Source organism: Lactuca serriola, chromosome 4 (assembly GCF_051521515.1).
Source record: "Lactuca serriola cultivar US96UC23 chromosome 4, Lser_US96UC23_V15, whole genome shotgun sequence".
NCBI classification, from domain to species: Eukaryota; Viridiplantae; Streptophyta; class Magnoliopsida; order Asterales; family Asteraceae; genus Lactuca; species Lactuca serriola.
The window spans coordinates 30,387,067-30,404,891 of record NC_136411.1 but is presented as its reverse complement, the minus strand read 5'-3'; the positions used below and the strand labels follow the sequence as shown (position 1 = coordinate 30,404,891).

At 31.5% G+C, this 17,825-nt stretch overlaps 1 protein-coding gene and 1 pseudogene across 2 annotated transcripts; both read left to right on the top strand.

The window, feature by feature from the left end:
* Positions 1–9,205: 9,205 nt before the first annotated feature.
* On the top strand, positions 9,206–11,763 carry LOC145098170 (uncharacterized; annotated as a pseudogene).
* Positions 11,764–12,353: 590 nt separating this feature from the next.
* On the top strand, positions 12,354–16,296 carry LOC145101261 (protein decapping 5-like). Of its 2 annotated transcripts, none has more exons than XM_079038441.1 (8): positions 12,354–12,649; positions 12,992–13,092; positions 13,235–13,309; positions 13,386–14,111; positions 14,198–14,263; positions 14,375–14,548; positions 14,640–14,750; positions 15,982–16,296. In XM_079038441.1, exons 1-8 carry the CDS (start codon positions 12,502–12,504, stop codon positions 16,135–16,137), a joined length of 1,557 nt encoding a protein of 518 aa, XP_078894567.1. In that variant the 5' UTR covers positions 12,354–12,501; the 3' UTR covers positions 16,138–16,296. The 2 variants fall into 2 exon arrangements, with proteins under 2 accessions (XP_078894567.1, XP_078894566.1); XM_079038440.1 differs by having other exon boundaries at positions 12,355–12,649; positions 14,198–14,269.
* The last annotated feature ends 1,529 nt before the right edge of the window (positions 16,297–17,825 follow it).

The window sequence follows — 17,825 nt, the reverse complement described above, 5'->3', positions numbered from 1 at the left end:
TAATATATATATATATATATATATATATATATATATATATATATATATAATGGGCACTATTTTATAAAAAGTTACAATAATGGTCATTATACTTCAGGTACCAATTATTGTGACAACGTGCGAAAAACACATCAAGAAAATGGAGGTCAGCCATCACAACAAGTATTTCCGTAAGAAGGTAATAATATATTTTTTGGTATCTAATCACAGAAACATACAAACCATAGCATTTTAGTTTAAAAAAGTTAACAAAATCATAATGTGTTTTAAATAACTTACAAATAGTATTTTTAAGGCCTAAGCAAAACATTATAAAAACAAAATTAATAGAAAACATGATTTACAAAAAAGCATGATTGTCATATTTGAAGCAGGTCGATGATAAAAAAAAGGGACAAATTAGTTTGTGCAAAAATACATGATTGTCATATTATTATAGCACAACAATAAAAGAAAAAGAATGTATTATTAACCTTGAAGAAATCGATAGATCAGAACGCAGTCAAATTCAGTGACAGAAAACAAAAGGACCTCTTTTCAAGCAATACATATAAATATACATAGAGGAATGAAATGCAATATATTGTTTTAAATGGAGAAGATTTAAAATGCCTTACATGTTACAAAAATTATATTAGTTTCGATGTATTATTACTGATATTTAGGGATTTGATAGATTTTAAAAAACGTGGTAGAGGTAATTAAATTTCAAAATCGCTAGCAGAAAACAAATCAACCAAATTTTAGGGATTAAATGTTTTTTAATTTGTTTACATAAATAAAGTTGATCTTTATTGCAAGTATTTTTGCAAAAGATAAAATATTCAAAATGGAAGTGCCGATTTCTAATACTTGCAAAGATAAAATATTCAAAACAGAAGTGCCGATTTCAAGGGATATGATCATCGATTTTAAAGGGATACAATAGTATTGAGCAAAAGAGCGAGAAATTAATTGAGCAAAATGGTGGAGAAATTCCCACGTGGCAAAAGAGTGGTTTATAAGGGGAACACGTAGAGCTTAAAAAACTCTTTTATTAAGAACTATGTGTCAGACCCGTGTAATACACGAGTTGATTTAAAAATAGATTAAACATTAAAATATAAACATAAATTATTTTTTAATGTAAAATTTTAAAATAAGAAAGAAACAAACATATTTATTGCAATTTAGTATCATATATATGATATTTAGTACTTTACATATATAAGTATATGATTTTAATTTTAAAAATTGAAACAAACCAAAAATTGACAAGTGGATAATATTTATTTCAAAAATACTACAAAATGACAAGTGTCAAAACTAATGAGAGATTGACATGTAGCAAAAAAAAACTTTCATTTATTAAGGAGGATAGATAGATATGAAAGTTGCAGTTTTATGTTGTTTATTTATTTTTTATTTTTTATTTTTATTTTTTAGTTACCATTTTCCTCAATGAAATCAACTATTTTATTATAAGATTATGCATCCGGAATGTATGCTTATATTATGCCGTTCAAATCTTTGGTATACATCCTACCTCAATGATGAAAAAAGAGAGAATAAAACCAAAAAAAAGCAGCCAAATAATTTTGTTGTTGATTTTGTAATGGTTATAAATCTCAACTGCTAACTCATGGAAATTAAAATGATTTATTTAGTTGGACGACCACACACTTTGGATTTTAGAAAAGTAAAAATTAGTGGATAAATCGGTTATGAGTCTGACTGTAAAATCATGTACAAATATAAAATGTCATAATTTAATACTTAGAATATTCAATTACAACCTAATACCTCCAATAAATGATGGACAAAAATTAGCGATCATTTTTAATCATTTAGTGGGGATTTTGAAATAACAAAGACAAAAAAGAAAACATGGCGTATCTTTAAAAACATCGATTGCAATTTTTTTTGAAATTTCCTAATTATTTTGTTCTTAATGATGTTTAAGTGGATAGTCCATTAATATTGTATATAGATCATAACTGGAAAAAATTAGTATATTATATATAACTTATAATATTTTTAGATGATCAACAAATTTTGAGATGATTTTTTTATTGAGAAGAAAACATGAGAACAAGATAGATTTTTTTAAGAAACCCTTTATCAAATGCATTACAAATCACAGTAATCACCTTTTAGTACGTTTAGATAAATTATTTGTTTAAAAAAATAATTGTCTTTAGAAATTAATTTCTAAAAAAATTATTTATATCCGTCGCTTGGCACGGGTAAACGGCTAGTATGTATGTGTGTGTGTATATATATATATATATATATATATATATATATATATATATATATATATATATATATATCTTCCTATTCTAATAAAAGAATAGATTTAATCTCATATTGACAAGTGTCATGCAATTAGAACCTCTCATTAATGTTATATATCATTTATCATGCCACTTGTCAACCTATTAATTATTCATTTTAAATTTTAAATTTTAAATTTCTCACTGTAATTTTATTAAATTAATAATTGATTCTTCATTTTAAATTTCAAATTTTAAAATTTCTTTCTTTAATTATATTAAATTAATAACATTAGATTAAAAAATAAAATAAAATTAATATAAATTATAAATGATATAACTCAACGTATTTATTTAAATCAACGATTATAATTTTATATAACTAAAAAAATATCTCTTAAGTAATAATTTATTTAAAATAATTGAGTAATAATTTTGATTTTTTAATACAAAAAGTTTAATTAATTTTATAACCGTGGTTATCACGGGTTATAAACTAGATATATATATATATATATATATATATATATATATATATATATATATAGAGAGAGAGAGAGAGAGAGAGAGAGAGAAGTGGGGCCCTCTCTTTATTTGTATTTAGTTTGAAAATTTTAAATAAAAGGGAAAAATGTTTTAAGAAAATAGAAAAATAAATTAAAAAGGTAGATTACTTTTTTCAAGTTTAATATGTACTAATTCTAAAAACAAATTATCTCAAAAAGACTATGAAACAAAAAAAAAATCGAGTTTTGAACTAAATCTTAGAAAATACATATCATATGGACCATTTTTGCACTTTTGTGTTTATTTTATTAATACTTTCAGCAAGTATGTATATTAAACTATAACAAATATTATTAATTTTATAATAAACATTTATATATAATTTTACTTTTTCATAGAAAAAATGGAAAACATTATAAAAACCCAACATATTTTCATCAAAATCTTAAAAAAACCACTATATTACTTACTTGTACGTTAAAACCCTTATATTTTTTAAAATATATCATTTAAGGCATCGAGCTCGGTATATCCTAGATAGCCGAAAATGCTAGGTAATCGATTCTCAATGTTTTGATTGTTACAATTCATTAGATTAAAATTTTTTTAAAAAATATGAGGGTTTAAATGCACTAAAAAATAATATAATGATTTTTTTTAATCCTTTCATGAAAATATATTAGGTTTTTCTGAGGTCAGAACACCTTAAATAAGAATTTCCGAAAATATAAGAGTTATAGTGCACTAAAAAATAATATAGTGATTTTTTTAAACATTTGATGAAATGTTGGGTTTTCCTAAAAAAAAAAGGGATAATGTCACTATAGCACATGAAAATTTCTTCATTTGGCTAATTTGGTCCTTATTTTTTTTTTTGTACATTATACCAGTAAACTCGTAATTGACATATTAATTACACCATTTTATCAACTTTTAGAAGGTTTCCCGGTTACAATGCTTATATGGCACGCTGATGTGTCCAATAAGCTTATGTGGGATGCTTATGTGTTGAAGAAGTACACTTGTCGATATAGACTTATTAATTCAAACCCTCATTCGGACCTCCATTAAAACTTCACTTACCCTTGTGTGAAAAGTCAAAGACTTCCCCCCCCCCCCCCCCCCCGACTATTTCCGTCCTGAAGAACAATGTCTTCGAGCTCATCGACCTCAAGGAATCCGCTACAAGTCACTCATGTTCAGTCGCAAAAAGGGGTAAAGGTTTGTGATTGTGGCGTTCCAGCTAAAGAACGAACGTGTTGGAAGATAACAAACCATGGGAGGCGTTTCTGGAATTGTCAAAACAGTATGGTAGGTCTCGATACTCCTGATTTTGATAACTTAGTATTTTAGGGTTTGATGTGTTGTTTCTTGCTGTAAAGACGATCATGGTGGATTTGTATTTTGTTTGCTTAAAAAAACCCTAATTTTATTTGCTTCTTGACGATGGTGGATTGTGAATCAAACCCATTTCGTTAGTACATTAAAGGTAGTTGATTTGTGATTGTGAATCAAACCCTAATTTTATTGGCTTTTTATAGAATAGGTTGAAGAAATGTAGCTTCTTTGAATGGAAATATGAAGAACATGCAGAAGGATACTACAAAAACCTGCTATATTCTCTGAAGCAGAAACTGGATGCTAAAGAGGATCTGTCTGAGATGAACAATCTGAGGAAAAGGATTGCTAAGTGGAGTTTCTACTATCACAGGAGCAGTATAAGGTGGAAAAGAGTGAGAAAGAAGTTTATGATGCAAGGAAGGGAATAGGCAGGTACAAATGATAGTTGCCTTGTTGTTTGCTTGCTTGGTCATTTGTGTTTTGAAGTTAGGGGTGATTGTACTTAGTTAGGTTGGTTAGGGTAAGCTTTTTTTTTTCTGGGATCCCTTGTATTTTTTGTAAAGGCAGACTAAAAAGTTAGTAATGATGGACATTTTGTATGTATTGAAGCTGCTTTTAGTTACTAGTTGGGGATATCAACCTTGATGTGTTGATGTTGTAAGGTGGTAAGTCCCTAATGAAAGGGCATATGATAACCAATGTAAAAAAATATTCAAAGTCCCAATTGCAGAGCATTTTGTATAATCAGATGTTGATGTTAATGAAACATATGCATGACCTGTATTCCTAACAAATATATTTAATTAGATTGGTTGTTTTGCATGTTTTCATTTTAGGAACAAATGAGATAGTGGTCCATGTGGAAGTACACTATGTGTATGGGGACCATTTGTAGTTACTAGTCAGTGGGTGTTTTAATAATGGAAAAATGGGACCTTATAAACCATTATAGAACCATATCCAGGACCATATAAAGCATTCACATGCATGCACATTATTCTAAAATTTTCCATGCAGAAATATTCAAAGCCATATGTCATGATTTTACTTAAAAAGGCAACATACTTTCATAAGTGAGTAAAATATAATGTGAACAGTTTCAGTAAAAACGGAACATATATCCATTACTGACCAAAATACCCTTAGCTGTCATCCATACATAAATGACCAAAATACCCTTTTATGTCAAGAGTGACCAAAATATCCATTACTGACCAAAATACCCTTATATGTCATGACCAAAATACCATTTTCTGTCATCCATACATAAATTACCAAAATACTCTTTTATGTTAAGAGCGAACTTAAAAAGGCACCATCCATACATAAATGACCAAAATAACCTTTTGTGTCTTTTTTGTCATGAGTGAAATTGAAAAGGCACCATCCATACATAAATTCAAATAACCATCATCCTAATACATAAACTTTAAATCCAAATTACCGTCATCCTAATACATAAACTTTAAAATAAATTACCATCATCCTAATACATAAACTTTAAATCCAAGTTATAATCAACATTAATCAATTACAAGAGCTTTTCCCTTAGAATTTCCTGGATCATTAACACCACCAATTGTTTTGCCTAATTTCAGCTTCAATATTCTCTCTGACTTTCTTCTCCTTATCCTTTTCAAAAGCTCTGAAATTGACGTAACCCTTGTCTGATGAACCTGGATAACAGGAACGACCTCCCGAATTTGAACATTATCAACTTGGGCATTGGGATTAACCTCATCATCTTGAACAACTTCCTTAGCCTCCTCAGCCTCCTCACCTTGAACAACTTCCTCAACCACATCAGCTTCCTCACCCACAACACCCTCATCACCTTCATAACTTCTAGGTGGAGTAAGTTGCATAGACTGACTAAAATCCCTTGCACTACTGGATTCAATGTTAGTAGGAGTAACTTGCATATCATTTTGAGTAGTATCCATCTCAACTGGAGTCATTTCAACATGTTCATGTTGTTGTGGTTCACTTGTACTACCCTATATGGCATGATATAATTATGTTAGTGACAAATCATATGTAAATAAATTTAAATTTTAAATGGTTTTACCTGTCCTGCATTTTTCTTCACATAAACTTTTTGTTTCTTATGTTTCTTCACATTTAACTTTTGGGGTTTTCTTTGTGGACAAGTGGCCTTGTTGTGACCTATCTCCTTGCAAATACTACATTTGATTTTCTTTCCAGCTTTAGAAACCCTATGTGTGCCTGTATTCTCTGTAGTGGATTTCTTCCTTTTAGTAGCTGGCCTACCAGACATCCTTTTACTAATAGGAGGCAATGGTGGAGTATAATTTGTCTCTGGCCACATGTCACTGCTATTCATGGGGGCAATTCTGTAATTGTATGCCTTTCTAAACGTGATTGTGCTAAACATGTTGTCTACACAAGCTTCTATATCCCTAATAAGAAATGATATGCTAGCTACAGAATAAGCACATCCATATCCATTCAATTGGCACAACCTACATGAACATGTTTTCCTTTCTAAGTCCACCTCATATGCATCTGTTGCTCCCCTTACCTCAAACTGGTTTAATCCACTTGGTAGTACCTGATAATGCCTTTGAACTTTTTTAAGCAAATTCACCTTATCCTTTATCTCTGGACAAATATGATTTCCCCATTGTTGTCCCTTTAATTTCATGTTGTAGAGTCTGTCCATCACGTATAATCTTAACTCCTCTAACATGGTTATTATGGGCTTCTTCCTGGCATCTACTATTACAACATTAAAACTTTCTGAGAAGCCATTTTCAAATGCATCACAACACCTCCTAGCTTGAAAGAAAGTTCTTGACCATGTTTTGGGATCTTTCTCCATGAGATATTGATGGGCATCTTGGTTCAATGTCTTGATTTCCTTCATCACAACTTTAAAAGCATGCTCATTTGTGGCTTTAAATGCTCTCCAAAACTAGGTATGATATATGGCACCAGCGAATCTCTTCTGCAAATTCTGGCAAATATGTCTAGCACACTGCCTGTGCTCTACATATGGCAACAACTCTTTAACAACCTCTATCAAACCCTGTATTAGTATAAAGGTTTAAATCAGATAGTATAAAATAAATATAGATGCATTCCTATGTAAAATACTAACCTTATGTTGGTCTGACATTAAACTGAAACCATTGCCTAAATTCAAGTTTAGATCATCAATGAGAAGCTCCAAAAACCACTTCCAATTCTGCTTGTTCTCCACATTAACCACTGCCCAAGCAATAGGATATATCTTGTCATTTGCATCCCTCCCAATAGCACAAACCAATCCCCCCTTACAAACACCGTTAAGAAAACATCTATCAATACCTATTATCCTTCTACACCTTCAATCCAACCTTGTTTAACTCCTTGAAAACAACAATAGAACTTACTAAAATATTTCTTTCCATCTGGACCATCCTCATATCTAGTTTCACAGTTGACCAAGGATTTGTCCTTAAAATCTCATGACCATAGCTTACCATAATGTTCAACAAGGCTACCTTCAACAAGATTCAGTGCATACTTATTTGCTCTTCTACATTGCCCCATACTAAATTGGATACCAAACTTGGCCATTACCTTTACCCTAAGCTTCCTTACACTTATTTTTTGACTTTGTACAATCTCTTTGATATAGTGACTCCCAATCCATGCATATGTCACCAATGATCCAAACTTGAAGTTCCTAGCACAATTATGACCACCTTTTAGTGATTTGATTTGGAAACTCCCTTCATCACTCATCCAAGAAGCCCATAATCTAAATGTGCATAGTTACACAACATTGATTTTACTTGCCCTGGACCCTTAAATCTCATCCATAGAATAGGTTTTTGTTTTTTCTAGTTTAATAGCTCATTAAAAATAGAATGAGTTTGTATGTTAACTTCAACTTCTCTCCTATTGTCATCATTTGATGTCTTATTCATAAGCACTACTTCCTCATTAAATTCAAAGGCAACATTTATAAGTTCATCTATGTTGTCTTCATTTTCACCATCAATACAAGACTCATGTTCATCATCATCATTATCTTCATCATCAAACCACCCATCAACACCAACCCCAATATGATCCACATAAACCGAAATTACACCATATGTTCCATAAGCATCAAAAAATAAAAGCAACATATTCCACATCATCTGAAATGGGATTAAGCTCTTCCATCAGGGAATTGCCTGGTTCACAGTAGTAAAACTTTTTACACTCTTCATGCATGAAACGTTCGCAGAAGGTCACAAACTCAAAATAAGTCATAGAAGAAAAGTTGACATCAGTGAACATGGTTTTCACACCACCAGTGTAAGATAAAGGATTTCGATTAAATACCCCTTGGTAGTTGAGTTCCACCATCGCAAACACTCCATTAGGTTTCGATTGTGCCATTGCTGCGACCAGGGCCAGCCCTTAACATATGCCGGGTGTGCGACCGCACAGGACCCGCATTGTTTGGGGGGCCCGGTATTTATATATATATATATATATATATATATATATATATATATATATATATATATATGAGATGTCGAAATTAAAGTAAACAAAAAATTGGTGGTTGACATGGTAAAGGCGCTTGACATTTATCAGTTAGTCCCAAGATCGAAACTTGGCACAAGCAATTTTGTTTTTTATTTTTATTATAATTCTTCAACATTTCCTTTTAATTCAAGCGTAACAAACACGTCTATCCCATAAGGAATTATCTAAGTCAAACACATCTTTAATTAAATTAATATATAAGTCCAATTAAACTAAGTATATCACATAGAATTAGTATCTAACACAAACACGCATTTAATTACTATATATAAGTCCTTAGCCTCTTTTATTTATTTGTTGAGTTTGGGCAATTCGGCAGCAAAGGAAGACATAAGAAAAGGGTCGTTTTTTTTTCCTCTAATGGTAATATTTATAATTCATCATTATTAGTATTTTTTATAATCATTAGTATTTTTTTTTTCTAGTTTACATTGTTATTGGTATTGCTCATTCAACGTTTTGATATATTAAATTAGATTTCTAGAGTTCTTTTATCATAGTTTTAATTTTTATCGAGTATTTGGTTGATTATTGTTATTTTATTTTCAGAAATAATGCCTCCTAAGTATTTATCTGGTAGTCAAAAACGTAAAAAGAGAAAAAGAATTGAAGAATCAACAAAGGCTAATAGTGGTTCTCTAGATAAGTTTTTCCAAAAAAAACCTAAAGTTCCTTCTCAAAATCAAAATAATGATGATATTCCTGATAATTTGGGTGTTGATGTCGAAGGAGATCAAATTAATGATGTTAATGTTGATAATGTTAATTTCGATGGAGATCGTGTTGATGTTGATGATGGTAATGACGATGGTGATAACATTGAAGATGATGGTGATGATGATGATGATGATGATGATGATGATGTTGATGATGATGATGTTAATGTTAATAGTAATAATATTGATATATTCGATCCAAGAAATTGGGATGGACTAAGCACAGACATGGTGAAACGTTTGGTAGAGAAAGGTCCTAAAAGGGATAATACTATTGATAAGGGTCCACCTGATAGATTTTCTAGACGGTTTTCTGCAACTATGTATACTAGAACTCTGCCAAATAAACAGACATGTAACAGAGAATGACTAGTATACTCGAAAGAACTTGATAAAGTTTTTTGTTTTTGCTGTAAAATATTTAGAAAAGGGATCCCGAAAGGTCAATTAGATAGTGAAGGTTATGCAGATTGGCAACATCTTAGTACAAGACTTAAAGAGCATGAAGTTGGTTTAGATCATCTCACAAATTTAGCTACTTGGTTTGAAATGCGTGAAAGATTGAAAGTTAATGAAACAATTGATAAAGTGGTGTATGATCAATTTAAGAAAGAAAGGGAGCATTGGAAACAAGTACTATTGAGGATTATTACACTAGTGAAATATTTGGCTAAATATAATTTAGCATTTCGTGGAACAAATGAAAAATTATATCAAAAGAGTAATGGAAACTTTCTTGGAGCGATTGAGATGTTTGAAGAGTTTGACCTGGTTATGAAAGAGCATGTGCGTCGTATCAAAAATGATGAGATCCATGTACATTATCTTGGCCACAAGATCCAAAATGAGGTGATACTTTTACTAACTGATGAAATTAAACGAGAAATCATTAAAAAAGTAAAGGAAGCAAAATATTACTCCATCATACTTGATTGTACCCCTGATACAAGTCACCAAGAACAAATGTCTTTGATAGTGAGGTATGTAAATTTCTCCTCCAATGATGTTACTGTTGAAGAATCCTTTTTAGGTTTTTTGAATGTCAATGATACCACTAGTAAAGGGCTCTTTGATATTACACACGATGAATTAAAATCTCTTGGTCTTGATATTGATGATATGCGGGGGCAAGGGTATGACAATGGATCAAACATGAGAGGAAAACATCAAGGAGTTCAAAAGAGATTTTTGGACATAAATTCTAGAGCATTTTATACTCCATGTGGTTGTCATAGTCTTAATCTTGCACTATGTGACATGGCTAACAGTTGTAGTAAAGCTAGAGATTTTTTTGGAGTCATACAACGAGTATATACAATATTTTCCAATTCTACTAAGAGGTGGCAAATTCTGAAAGAGAATATCAAAGGTTTGACTCCAAAGTCATTGTCTGCCACTCGGTGGGAAAGTCGTGTTGATAGCGTGAAGGCTATTAGACAACAACTTCCGGATTTAAGAGAAGCTTTACTTGAAGTTGCGGAAAAAGACAACGATGCTAAAATCCAAAGTGAAGCTAAATCGCTAGCAAATAATGAGCTTGGTGGATTTGAGTTTTTGGTATCCATAGTCATTTGGTATCATATATTGTACATGGTGAACTTAGTTAGCAAAAAATTACAATCAAAAGATATGCTTCTCGATGTTGCTATTAGCGAAGTAAATATGCTAATTGAGTACTTCAAAGAGTTTAGAGAAACAGGGTTCTCCAAGGCAATTGATGATGCGAAGGAACTTTCTGTTGAAATGAATATTGATCCGGTATTCTCTCAAAAGCGGCCGGTTAGTAGAAAAAAACAATTTGATGAGAATTCAAGTGATCAAGATGTTGTATTTTCAGCCGAGGAGAATTTTAAAGTTAATTACTTTTTATATATTGTTGATCAAGCGAGTGCTTCTCTTAAAACAAGATTTCAACAATACAAAGAGTATGAAAATATTTTTGGTTTTTTGTTTCCAAAAAAATGAAGGAATTTGATGACAAAGATCTCAAGTCATGTTGTCGCCGTCTTGAAGCCGCACTTAAGTTTGGTGAACAATCAGATATCGATTCTCATGAACTTTATATGGAGTTAAAGCTGCTTGACATGTTCTTACCGAGTGAAATTACGAGCCCTATTGATGTTTTAAAGTATATGAAAAAAGTCGATTGTTTTCCTAATGCAATTATTGCCTACAAAATCTTGTTGACTATTCCCGTAACAGTCGCGTCTGCGGAAAGAAGTTTTTCAAAGCTAAAATTGTTGAAGTCCTACCTAAGGTCCACAATGTCACAAGAAAGACTTAATGGATTGGCGATAATAGCTATTGAGAACGTTATATTGGAGACTATTGATTATGAAGAGTTGGTGAACAATTTTGCTTCCAAGAATGCTAGGAGAGTCTCGCGATTAATGTAGTTGTCTAAGATTATCTATTGTATGATCGTTCTTTTCTTTTGCTTCATATTATAACAATTATGAAATAATTAATGAATTTTTGATATAAGTAAAAAATAAATATATATTTAGGGGCCCATTTTTTAGTTTCGCACCGGGCCCCTAAAATCAACGGACCGGCCCTGGCTGCAACTTCTTTGTTTCTTCAGCTCGATCACTAGAATGCTTCACAAACCCTAACTCATTTTCTTTTACAACTGAATAATGAAGATGAGTGAAGTTCAATAGTTGAAGACGAAAGGTTTTAAGCTTCGTATATCATTAATTGACGTGACATATCTCACGTGACATCAGATTAGGCCAAAAATATATATTAATTGACAAATATAAATTGTCAACTGGGAAACCTTCTAAAAATTGATAAAATTGTGTAATTAATAGGTCAATTACAAGTTTACTTGTCTAATGTAACAAAAAAAAAAAAACTTTAAAAATCAAATTAACCAAATAAAAAATTTCATGTGCTACAATCACATTATACTAATTAAAAAAAAAAAAACACTTTATGAATTTAATCTACATATAAAAGAGAAATCCCCGATTTATTACCGAAAGCAGGTAAGCGTGGAAGTCCGAAAAAAGAACCCTAATCATTTGTCTTTCACAAAAACACAAATAAGTCAACAAATTCCGGTCCCCGTCTTCTCCCTCAACTAATCTACTTGCAGGTTTGCAGTAGCGGAGGAGTATTGCCGGATTATGGCGGCCGATAGTTCTAGATCTTCAACATCATCGGCCGATACGTACATTGGAAGCTTGATTAGTTTGACGTCCAAGAGCGAGATCCGATATGAGGGAATTTTATACAACATCAACACCGAAGAATCCTCAATTGGATTGCGCAACGGTAACTAATTTAATAAGATCTTGCTTTACGAAGCCCTATTTGTCTGTCCCGATTTGTGTTTTTTTGATTGGGTATTTAGATTAGGGTTCAACGAACTGTGAAAAGTTTAAATATCGAAACAATTTCGTCTAATATTTGGGGATTTTCTATTGATGTATTATCATTTACGCGTTTTGGTCTCATTGCTGCATTCATCAGTGTTGTTTAAAACGAAAACAATAATTTCCTTTCCAAGTTAATTATTTTGTATCGGATCATCTGGCACATCGATTTGTGTATGTATTAGCTACCAGTCTGTTGATTTCGATGAACTCATTGTGGTTTTTGTATGACTATCTGCAGTAAGATCATTTGGAAGTGAAGGCCGAAAGAAAGATGGACCACAAATCATGCCTAGTGAGAAAGTTTATGAATACATTTTATTTCGTGGAAGTGACATCAAGGTATTACGTTTGAAACATTGTTAACCTTACCTCTGTTTTCCATGCATATATGCCATTTCAAGGTTTCTGAATACATTTTTTCTTCTGTAAACCATGAAAACATCAAAACAAGATTACAAATTTTTTCATTCTTTTTTTGCAGGATCTTCAGGTGAAAACATCCCCACCTGTTCAACAACCAACACAACCTATAAACAGTGATCCTGCCATTATACAAGTAAGTAGAAACACAACCCCCATGATATAATCTATCATCTAATATAATTCTAAAGATTTCTTTTTTATAAATGCAGTCTCACTACCCTCGGCCAACTCTAACACCTTCAACCCTCCCCCCAACTGCTAACACCAACTCTTTTCTTGACCAAACTACCCCTAACCAACAACTAGGACACTCTGGCATGCCATTATACCAACCAGATGGAAATATGGCTTCGTGGGGCCCATCGCCACCTCCTCCAAATTCCAATTCTCTTCAAATGCCAATGTATTGGCCAGGATTCTATCCACAGTCAATGTATCGACCAATGCAGTATCCTAATTTCAACTCTCCCTTGCCCGGTGGGCTGCCCAACCTGCCCGAATATTCATCTTCATTATTACCAACATCCGCCAGCTCACCTACTACTTTACTGGGGTCCACCTTGCCTTCCAGTCTTCCTCCTGTTCCACCTTTGGTATTAACCACTGAACCCTTACCAAACTTTTTACAAACTAATGTCCCCAACACTAACCCTGTGGTTTCTACTACTACTATTACCAATTCCAATTCTACCCCTGATGTAAATGTCAGCATAGCTCCAGTTTCTAACAACTCCTTTGAGTCACTGACACCATCACTAGTGACACCTGGACAGTTGTTGCAGCCTGGGAAAGATACGGGTGTTTCATTTTCATCATCTCAGTCTTCTCAAGCTGTTGTTCATAAGGATGTGGACCCCACACCATTGTCAGAAACACCTGTTGAAGCTCAGCCTCCAATATTGCCATTACCAACTCAACCACGTAATGCTCCAAAGGTATGTCAGTTTGTATTTTCATTATGCAATGTGTTTTGTTTCTCTCATTGTTTTCATATGTTTCTTTTAACTCTCTGATTTTTTAGACAAATGGAGCTACTTACCATAATCACCATAATTACAGAGGGCGTGAAAGAGGCAGAGGATCAGGGGTAAATGTAAATTCTTTTCTTTTCCTTTTTTACTCCATATCTTTAAAAAAAAAACTTTTACACCTTATTTTTAATAGAATCACCAAATTTACGGGTGTATTTACGATTCAGGGCTCAAGACCAGTGATGAAATTTACTGAAGAGTTTGACTTTACTGCAATGAATGAAAAGTTCAACAAGGATGAAGTCTGGGGTACTTTGGGAAAAACCAGTTCAAAAGATAGTGATGAGGATGAATTACAAGATGAAAATTATAATGCTGCTCTACCAAAATTGGACGTCAAGGTGAATGAATTTACTTTTTCTTTTTATATAAAATATTATTTTTTTAAAATCTTTGAAATTGTATGCTAAAAGACTACCCTTTGATCAACAGCCTGTTTATAGTAAGGATGATTTTTTTGATACATTATCAAGCAACTCCAGTGATCATCAATTAAATAATGGAAGGACAAGATTCTCTGAGCAGATGAAACTAGATACAGAGGTAATGAACAGATCTCATTTTTTTTTTTGTCAAAAAATAAAATTTTCTTCGATTTTTGTTTTATATTACTCATTTAGTAATTCTTATGACAATGAGTTAAAATAAACCTCCACCAAAATATTATTAACTTCTTATTTAACTTACATTACCCCCGCTGTGGTGGGGAACCAAACCTGCCAATGTACGGAAGTCTAGGGACCAAACCTGCCAATATATGAAAGTCTCGTTGACGAAGCCTGAAATACAAAAACTCTAGGGATCAAACCTGCCAATGTACGAAAGTCTAGGGACCACATCTGCCAATATACAAAAGTTTAGGGACCAAATCTGCCAATATACAAAAGTCTTGTGGCTGAAGTTTGAAACCCAAAAACTATAGGGACCAAACCTGTGAATATACAAAAGTAGGGACCAAACCTACCAATATACGAAAGTCTTATGGCCAAAGTTTGAAACCCAAAAAGTATAGGGGCCAAATCTGCCAATATAAGAAAGTCTTGTGGGCAAAGTTTGAAACCCAAAAACTCTAGGGACCAAACCTGCCAATATACAGAAGTCTAGGGATCAAACCTGCCAATATACACAAGTCTTATGGCCAAAGTCTGAAACCCCAAAAGTATAGGGACCAAACCTGCCAATATACGAAAGTCTTATGGCCAAAGTTTGAAACCCCAAAAGTATAGGGACCAAATCTGCCAATATATGAAAGTCTTGTGGCTAAAGTATGAAACCCAAAGACTAATACTATTGCTAAGCCAATTGGTTTTAATATATTTAATAATTACATGCTACAAGTCCGGGCAAAGGACCACTGTGCAAGTTAATATAAAGAGTTGATAATATTTTGATGGAGTTGTTTATTATTATTTTCTGTTTGAGTAAATTACATTTTGGTCCTTGAGTGAAGCAGATTTTTGCAGTTTTGGTCCCAGAAAGTTTTCTCTTGCAATTTTGATCCTTGTTTGAGGTTTTTGTATTGGTCTTTGTTTAGTGCCAGATTTTTAGGACCACAATTTCAAAAAAACAATTACAAAAATCTCAAATAAGGACCAAGTTTGCAAAAATCAACCATGCTCAGGCACCAAAAATGTATATTACTCTTTAATTTAGTGCCAAAGTGCAAAATATATAAAAACCACCATAATCTGACTTTATTGCCATATTATTTAATAAATTGTTATATTTATTTGTTTATTTTTTTTAACAAAATGATTAAAAATATCCAACTCAGACGTTTGGAGAATTCTCAAGATACCGAGGGGGGAGGGGCGGCCGTGGGCCCTACCGTGGTGGTCGTTCACGAGGTGGTGGCGGCTATTATCATGGAAGGGGATACAATTATGTCAATAGGGGTCGTGGTGGGAGAATTCCTTCCCGTGATTATTAAAGTATTTATTGTGTTAAAATGTTGCTTCAGTTTTTGGTTGTTTCTCAATGATAAAAATTGTTGTCATTTGTTAGAATTAAAAGAATGTTTGAATGCAAAAATAGTAATGCACTTTTTATACTGTTTTTTTTTTCTTAATTTAGTTTAACTTATTTGGAATTGGGTATGAGTGATGTAAATAATAATGAGGATGCATGTATATATCATTGTACTTTTATTGAGTTACGCATTAAAAATACCACATACGGCATCTCTAACACTATATTAGACATTTAATTCATGCCTTTTAGTATAAAAGGTAGATGTAGATAATCATGTTACAAGTATATAGAATAATGTTTTTATAAGTATGTAAAAATAATGGAATTCTTCCTAATGAAAATTATGTTTTGTAATTTAATATAGTTTATTTTTTCAAACGGATATTATAACCTATATATGATATCAATTAATTCAATTGTATTATTAAAATTTAAATATGGTATTGTTTCAAATATATTTAAAACTAGCATATAATCCATTAGAATGAGGGTTATAAAATTAATCAAATCTTCATATTAAAAAATCAAAATTATTAATCAATTATTTTAAATAAATTATTATTTAAGAGATATTTTTTTATTTATATAAAATTATAATCGTTAATTTAAATAAAGATGTAAAGTTATATCACCTTATAATCTGTATTAGTTTTTTATTTTTATTTTTTAATATAATGTTATTAATTAAATATAATTAGAGTGAGCAAATTTAAAATTTGAAATTTAAAATGGAGAATAAATTATTAATTTAATGTAATTAGAATGAGAAATTTAAAATTTGAAATTTAAAATAGATATTTAAAAAATTGACAAGTGGCATGATAGATGACATATAATATTAACTAGGTTAAAACCCGTGGAATCCACGGGTGATAATTTTAAATATAATTTAAAAAATAATTATACAATAAAATAATATACCATTAATTTCCAAAAACTTATGAATTGTAATATTGTGTTTGTTTAGTAAGCTTGTAAGTATTTAATTAGAAATGAACATTTTTAAAAGCGTTACTTATTGTCCATGATTCTTGTTGAACATATGAAGATGATGACACAACCACATTGGAGTGCATGGGAAGAAGAAAAGTTTGTTGCTTAAACTGTCATTTTTTCGATTGTAACGTACCACCCCAATAAATCTTCAACTCCACTGTCTCCATCAGTCTTCATGAACATTTTTAATTTTGTATTATTTTTAGACCTAAACGAATGCATTATATGTTTGCAAGGTAAAGAAATCACCTACACACGAAGATAAATTTTTTAAACTCATATATGAACTAATAAGTATCAGATACACGAATAGTAGGATGTTATTATATTAAGATGACGATTTTGACATTTTTTAAATATTGTTTATTGAAAGCTTTTTAACTTACAGGTATTGAAGGGATGGCTAATATACATTTTATTGGTCATTTGTTATATCTTTTTTGAACACAGATCATTTATAGAAACTGTACCGTTTATGCATTGTACTTTTAAAACAATGTTGAATTTATAATTTTAATTCCTATTTGTAGGTCTCACTAAAAATATTTTCATGAAAAGCATATTCAAATAAGATGCAAAAATGATGATCTAATTCAAAACGGATTAACCAAGTGTAGATAGGGTAGATTATTAGATAGAGATGTATAAATT